Source organism: Triticum urartu, chromosome 3A (genome assembly GCF_056163025.1).
Source record: "Triticum urartu cultivar PI428250 chromosome 3A, HENAU_Tu73, whole genome shotgun sequence".
NCBI lineage: Eukaryota > Viridiplantae > Streptophyta > Magnoliopsida > Poales > Poaceae > Triticum > Triticum urartu.
Genome location: NC_141875.1, coordinates 193612608 through 193620723, shown reverse-complemented (window position 1 = coordinate 193620723; position 8116 = coordinate 193612608). Strand labels below are relative to the sequence as shown.

The following is an 8116-nucleotide window of genomic DNA, read 5'->3' as shown; positions in this document are numbered from 1 at the left end:
CAGTAATTTACTTGACCTTTTCTTTTCCTAAAAATGTTTAAAGTTCTCCAAATGTCCCCAAACGTTGCCATCCACTCCATGATATTGCCTTTGATTTATTTGCCAGATATCATGGGCAAAATAAATGTTTTGTTATCTTTTAAAATGCAACAGAAATAAAAGAAAGTAATTGACAGAAAAGGGATAAAAACTAAATTCGTCTCCTGTACACTTTAGCCCACCATGAGCAGTACCCAGCCCAGCCCATCTCACCATTATCTTCAATCCCTATTCATCCATGGCGCCGTGGCTGTTGCCCGCGCGTCCATGGCCGGATCCTCCACGCTGCAGCCATCCGCCGCTCCCCGGCGCCTATTAGGTCGCCGTCGACCCCCCTGCAAACCCTAACATCCATTCGTCCCTCTCCTTACTCCCTCGTCCTGTTCTGGACGTGCCCAACGCCGTCATCGCCATGGCCCTCGTCGATCCCGTGGCCACTGCCCTTCCCGTCCCCTACGACTGCGCCAGGAGCTCCTCCCGCCTCCGCTGCTTCCTCTACGCTAAAGAACGCGAGCCGACTGCCTCTGCTTTGACCGGATCGAGTCGTTCCCCTTCTCTGCACCGCCGACGCCATTGCCGGAATTCGTCGCCTCCGAGCCTCCCCCGAGCCCGCTATGCACCCCTACAGGCTCACTGTGAGCTCCTCCCCCAAATCCCCCTTCGTAATTCCCACCTCGATTCGTTGACGTAGCCGCCGTTTCCGAACTCGTCCGAGCTCCCGCGTACGCGTACGCGTACGTGCGTGCTTGAGCCACCGCTCCTACTGCCTTTTCACTGCTGCACCTGCTGTTCCCTGGCCGCGCCCTCGCAGCTGCCCGCGCCCCGAGCACGCCAGCGCGCGCGTACGTCCGTTCCTGCTTGCGCCACGCACGACCATCCATCCGATGCTTCGCCCCGCGTCCTGCAGACGCCCGCGCCTGCCCGCGCGCACCTGCTGCCCCGGCCGCCTGCTGCCACTGCTCTTGCCGCTGCTGCTCGTGTACTGCTGCTGCCGCTAGGTGCCACCGCTGCCCGTCGGCGCCACTGCTCGCCGTGCATCGCTGCCGGCCGCCGAGCGGCTGTGAGTGTGTGCAGCGCGTGTGTGTGTGTGTGTTGTGTGTGCATGCGTGTTGTGTGTGTGTGTAGGGTGTGGCAGCCTCTGCCGTTGCTCCTCTGCTGCTGTGCTACAGTAACTGAATGTTACTGTAGCAGTAGCTAGCTTTGCTACTCCTACGTTGACTAACCCTTTGAGCAGTCCCTAAACAGCGACTAAACGACGGTTAACATGAGTAAAAATAAGAGTTAATTACACCTGGGGTACATAAACTTGCGCGGCGGTAACGGATTCATACACAAACAAAAAAATCCCATAAAAGTCATACACCAACTCTGATACGGTAACGTGTAGCTACAAAACTGTCCGAAACGTGCCAACTGGGCTGCCACGTGGGAAGAGAAGGCTCACGGCTGGTCTTGGGGCACTTTTCTACATTCCCCCTTGTGTAGTACAATATTTGTAGATCGGTCCGCGCGTCCAGATAAGTACAAGCAGCGGTTCGACCCGGTGCTCAGAAACCCCCCTTAACCCCTGGCCTTCTCTGCCTCTGCCTCGACGCCGTCGCCTTCTCTGCCGCCGGTTTGAACGCCGCCGCCCATCAACGCGGCATGGAGCCGCTACTACGGGAGCCCGGGGAGTGGCCTCCTGAGTACGGTACGCGCTCGCTCGACCTCGTCTCCTGCTGGGTTGCCCCCTTGTCCTAGGGTTTTGATCGGGCTAGGTTCTTCATGATTTTGGTCGAAAGATTGATGTTTTGTTGCCGAAATTCATGCGATGAAGGGAATGTAGGCGTTCGATAGGACGATTACTGTTGTTTTGTTGCTTTCCATGTTGGCTTGCGGTGGTAATGATTTGGGGGTTAATTTAGGGGTTGTTCTTGGATTTGAAGGAAGATGTATCATAGTTACTGCAATTCATATGAACTTATGTGATGTATGCACTCCCCTGTGATTACTGTGATGGATGCCCTGTTATGCTCTGTCCTTGCTGTCGAAATTCAGATATGGCTCTGTACTTGCTGTTGAAATTCAGTTAGTGAATATGTTGTCGAATTCAGTTAAGTGCAGGCTGTCCATAAATGTTGCAGTGAATTCAATTAAGTGATGATAAATGTTGTTAATTATTTATTGGTGTACTATATAGTCAAAAGAACTTCATTTACTACTGTGGTTTGCATCATAGTCTGAACAAAAAATCTGTCTTTTTTTGCAGTAACTTCAGGAGAAGAATCTCTGTTGTTCTCTGTAGCTTTTGAGCACAATGGCATATTTATTGGGCAAGGAGTGAACAGATCATATATTGGCAGCACTTACTGTGAATTTGACTATTGTCATGCTGAAACTTGGTCCTTAGATATGTTGAAGTTTTGCCTGGACAAGTTGGATTACTCCCATGGTTATCCAGACCTGCAAGTGTACTGGTGCTTGCCAGGCAAAGACATAGTAGATGGCCTTGTTTGTGTGGATACTGAAGAGGTCATTGCTGCTATGGTCAATGCAATCAAAGAATGTAAGACACTGCTGTTAATAGTGGATGAGAACAAGATAAGAACTTTGTATGATGATGTGATCCTAGATGGCCCCCCTCTGCCAAGGGTAATTACTCCAAGGAAATTGCCAAGTTCTGCTGAAGGAGAGCATGGAGAAGAAGAACATGGAGAAGCAAGAGAGGAAGCAGAGCAGGGAGAGGGAGAAGATCATGGACATGAAGCAGAGCAGGGAGAGGCAGAAGAAGAGCAAACAGAGCAGGGAGAGGCAGAAACTGACAGTGATTTTGATGAGAGTGAATATGATGTTGAAGATCTAGATGATGATTTGTTTGTGGAGAATGTGGATATAGATGTCCATGATAACAATGAGAAGGAAGGGTACATTGAAGAAGAAGACCCTTTAGATGATGATGATCTAAACCTGAGCAAGGATGAATTGTCAAAGTTGCAGTACACTTTCAAAGCCTACAATCCAGCAGTGGATCTGAATAATCCAATTTTCAGTGTTGGTTTGGTGTTTGGGGACATGAAAGAGCTGAGGATGGCTTTGGATGCATATACTGTTAGGAACAGAGTGAAGATCTACAAGAAAAGAAATGAATCTGAAAGGCTTAATGCAGTTTGCTCACAAGGTTGTCCTTGGCAACTAAAAGCTTCAAAAAACAATAGGACTGGTAGCATTGTCATAAGGCAGTACAATGACACTCATAAATGTCAGAAATCATTTGATTCAAAGTGTTTGACAGTTAAAATTCTCACACAGAAATTCATTGAGGAATTCAAAGACAACCAAACCATGGATTTGGGTACATTTGGTAAGAAGGTCCAGAGAGAGTTCAAACTGCTACCAAACAAGATGAAATTGGGAAGGGCCAGGAAGGCAGCTCTAGACCTAATTCATGGGGATGAAGCAGAGCAGTACAACTTATTGTGGGACTATGGGCAAGAACTCAGAAGAGCTAATCCTGGCAGCAAATTCATAGTTTCCACTACCAAGGTGAAGGAGAAGAATGATGCACTGCCAAAGGATCACCTGTCCTCACTCTATTGGTCATATGATGCTTGCAAGAGAGGGTTCCTAAAGGGATGCATGCCAATTATATTTGTGGATGGCTGCCATTTGAAAAGTAGGTACAAAGGTATATTGTTGACAGCTGTGGGAATTGACCCAAATGATTGCATCTATCCAATAGCTATGGGAATGGTAGAGGTTGAATCCACTTACACATGGGAATGGTTTTTGACAACACTAAAAAATGATCTGAATATTATCAACACAAGCCCATACACCATAATGAGTGACAAGCAAAAGGTATTGTTCCTCATCCATTGCATTAATATGCATGCTTTATGTATGAATTGCATGGGCTACTTCATATGAACTTATGTGAAAATCCATTGCAGGGTTTGATAAATGCTGTTGAAAAAGTTTTCCCAGATGCAGAGCATAGGTTTTGTGTTAGGCACCTATACCAAAACTTCCACAAGAAATTCAAAGGTGAGACATTGAAGAATCTGCTGTGGGCCATGGCCAGATCTACAAACTTACCAAGATGGAATGAGAACAGAGAAAAAATGAGAGAGGCTTCCATTGATGCTTACAACTGGTTAGAGGGAAAGCCACCTAATCAATGGGTGAAAAACTTCTTCAGTGATTTTCCAAAATGTGATATTCTTTTGAATAATATGTCTGAGGTGTATAATAGGTAATGTTCTAACTGCATCTTTAAGTTGTAGTTTGCATTTGCATCTTCTAGTTGTTGTCTCCAACTGTATCTTCTAGTGCTCTAATAGCATGTTCCACTTGTCATGATAGTTACATACTTGAAGCTAGAGAGCTATGTGTTGTGTCAATGTTGGAGTGCATCCTTGCAAAGATTTCACCGAGGCATGCAAGCAAACACAGAGAAGCAGTAGAGAATTGGACAGGAAGAATTTGCCCAAAAATTAGGAAGAAGCTTGAGAAGAATGCAGAATTTTCTGCCAATTGTTTTGCAACAAATGCTGGCAATGGTATATTCCATGTGCAGTCTGGGCCCAACTCATACATTGTTGATATCATAGCAAGGACTTGTAATTGCAAAAGGTGGGATTTGAGTGGAGTGCCTTGCAGTCATGCAATTGCAGTGTGCAGGGCTGAAAGAATTGACCCTGAAGAACTAGTCCACAAATGCTATACAATAGAGACATATTTGCAAGCATATGGTCACTTCATCATGCCCTTAAGAGACAGGGCCACTGGGATAAGATGAATGGAATGTACATTCACCCACCAGTTTTCACAAAACAGATGGGCAGGCCACCTAAGAATAGAAGAAAAACTCCTGAAGAGAAAAGAAAGAAGGATGGAACAGTGTATCTGAATAAAAAAGGGGTAGCTATGCATTGCTCAGTTTGTGGCAAAGAGGACCACAACAGCAGGGGGCATGAGAAATACATGCAGAGGGAACAAGTGGAACAACAGGTTGAGGAAGAAGAGGATGAATTTGCATGTGAAGCTATTCTGCAGGTTGTTAATGAATTTGCATGTTGAATGTTGTTGTACTTAATATTGCTACTTCTATGACTGTTGTTGTACTTAATATTGTTGCTTTTCTGAATGTTGTTGCAGGACATTGTGCATTGCAGACTGAACCCTAGGTTGGGCCCAATGAATGACAGGACAAGCATGGTTTACAGGATGGGTCAAGAGGTAAGAGAGAGTATATTGAGAGGATTGGACAAGCAGTGGTTAATATTGTTGTACTTAATATTGCCACAACTGTTTTGTAGGAGAGAGCATATGTTACAAATGTCAGACCACCTGGACCACTGCCAGAGGAGTCAAGCTTTGTAGCTGCAGCTAGGGAATTAATCCCTTAAAGGACCAGGCAAACAACTGCTACAGCTGCTGGTAGAAGGGCTGACAGAGGTAAAAGAAAGGCAACAACAACAGCTCAAACAAATGCAGGTACAGTAACTGAATCTTTCAAGAACTGAATGAGTACCCTTAATGAATCTTGCATGCCCCTTAAATTTGCATTGTCTGAAACTTACAACAACTAAATTTTGCAGATGAGGCAGGTACCAGTGCTAGTGCAAGCAGAGTAGTGAAGAAATTGAGAGGTGGAAGAGCTGTGAGGGCTGGAAGAGGAGGAAGAGCTGGGAGGGGTGGAAGAGGAGCTGGGTCAGAATCACCTGCAACAGGAGCTGGACCAGAAGCACCTGCAACTGGAGCTGGACAAGAAGCACCTGCAACAGGAGCTGGACAAGAAGCACCTGCAACAGGAGTTGGGGAAGGAGGAAGAAGAGTTGAAGATTATGCTTTGTGGCAACTGATGTTTGGACATGATGGAGCAAGGAATGCAATCCCAGACCTGAATGAAGAGATTCCAGTGACCCAGAATGCTCCAAGGACTCTAGAGCACTAGTTTTTGTTTCTGTATGCTCCATTAGTTCAGCACTGAACTGCAAAAAATTGTCCCAGTTCATGTATGAACTACAAGACTGCAAGAGCAAATTTTGTAATGCATGACCTTAATCTTGGCCATGATGGATCTTTTAATTTGGCCATGATGTCAGTATAATCTATGTTTGCATTTCAAGTTATGTGTGTGTTTATATGTGTGTGTTGACAGCCTCACATTTTAATACTGTCAAGTCTGAATTTGAGTGTATTTCCATACCTTGAATTGCTATGGTCAAGTTTATTACTTTGGAGAAAATCAAGTTTATGTGCTTGCAAAATTTTTGGTATTGTTCATGGCAAATTGATCTTTTATATACTTGCTGTGAAAATATTTCCAAAAAAACTAAACCCTAAAAAATTGTGGGATCCTGGGACTCGAACCCAGGACTTCTGGGTTACACTAGTGCGCTCTTACCATTGGGCTGTGAGAGGATATCGATATTAAAAGGCCAACTAAAGCTTTTGAATATTTCTCCTATCCTTCTTGGACCGAGGCCGCATCGTCTGCCTCCTCTGGCCAAACAGGACACCGCTGTCCGTACACCGGTGGCCCACTTCCCGCCAATTCCCTTCCCGCCATGGCCACTTCCCGCCATGGCCACTTCCCGCGTTCGCCTCTTCCCGCCAATGCCTGTTCCCGCCATGGCCATGCTCGGCCGCTATACAAGCCATGGTCACCGCGGCCAAACCCAAGCCGCAAGCTCACTGCGACAATCATGGTGCGCAAGCTCATCACCACCTGGGCTACCATCACCGGAACCTGGGATCACATCACCCGTCCTCGTTCCCCATCAACCACAGCCTCTGCTCCAGCCCCAGGCATGGGATCCATGGCCACAAGCTCCGCTCCCAGTCATGGTGCCTGCAGTTGATCAGCAGACTGCCCTGCTGAACTCGTACGACACTGCGGCGAGGGAGGACTATAGCCGTAGATTCACCGACGAGCATTCTGTCCTGGGACTGCCCGCTCCTGTTGATGCAGACCCCGCTAGAGTGAGGCAGGCCGTGGAATACCACGGCGCCGCGCGCGACGCCATGGTCAGGAGGCAAGCTGCAGCGCCTGGGAAAGCACCAGCGCAGTACAACCATGCTATGGAGCCGAGCTGCAGCCGTCCGGCACCTGAGTACATCGACTTGTCGTCCGACGAGGACTAGAGTTTTAGAAAAGTTCAGAACTAGAAACTGAATTTCTGCTAAGTGGTCAGTGTTGATCAAGTTAGTGGTCAATGTTACTGCTTAAGTTAGTGCTTAAGTTTCAGAAGTGTTAGTAGTCAGTGTTAATCAAGTTAGTGGTCAGTGTTAGTGGTCAGTCTTAATCAGGTGTTAGTACTCTGAAGTGCTCAAGTGTTAGTAGTCTGAAGTGCTCAAGTGTTAGTCTTAGTGGTCAGTGTTGTACTTTGCATTTGAACTGAATTTCAGTTTCAACTGTATCCTAAGTACTTTGCATTTCAGAGCTTCTTTATACTTAAAAATTGTCACATTTGTACAATAACAAAGGCAGAAAACATTACATATTCCAAACTTGCCGAACATTTCAGATTTTCTGCATTACACTTTCTAGTTTCTTCATCTTACAATCACACAAATCCCCTGCTAAGCAATGCAACCACGACATATACCACAACACTGGCAAGAATCACAAGTACAAGAAACCGATCTAATTTTTCCCTAGTTTTCCTCTGCTCATCTATTTTTCCCTCTCTTTCTTCAACCTCTGAATCTCCAGTTCCTTCTCAAACATACTAACTTGCAGCTTCTTGTTATCATCTGCAAGCTTGTGAATAACAAGCCTTGATCTCCCCTGCCATGCATCATCCATCCAACTCAAATACCCACAGGAGTTCAGCCCCTGTCCATTTCAATTGCAGAAACACATTCAGTACAAAATTTGGACATGGCAAAATTCAGTGAAACAAGCAAAATTCAGTGAAACCAAATCGGATACCTCATATGGACAGCTCAGAAAACGTCGTCCTGCATCAAATCCTTCATTGCACACTCTCACAACAGGCGTCAGTTTGCAGCCACATTCAGCCTTATGACCTTGGCGATTTTCATTTGCACTGTTCTCCCCTCCCTACAAATCACGCGTGCAATCAGACAC

The 8116-nt window shown here is 46.1% G+C and overlaps 1 protein-coding gene across 1 annotated transcript; it reads left to right on the top strand.

The window, feature by feature from the left end:
* The first annotated feature begins 2304 nt into the window (after positions 1-2304).
* On the top strand, positions 2305-4823 carry LOC147979159 (uncharacterized). The gene is made up of 3 exons (XM_087516708.1): positions 2305-3876; positions 3969-4270; positions 4381-4823. Exons 1-3 carry the CDS (start codon positions 2431-2433, stop codon positions 4814-4816), a joined length of 2184 nt encoding a protein of 727 aa, XP_087372834.1. The 5' UTR covers positions 2305-2430; the 3' UTR covers positions 4817-4823.
* The last annotated feature ends 3293 nt before the right edge of the window (positions 4824-8116 follow it).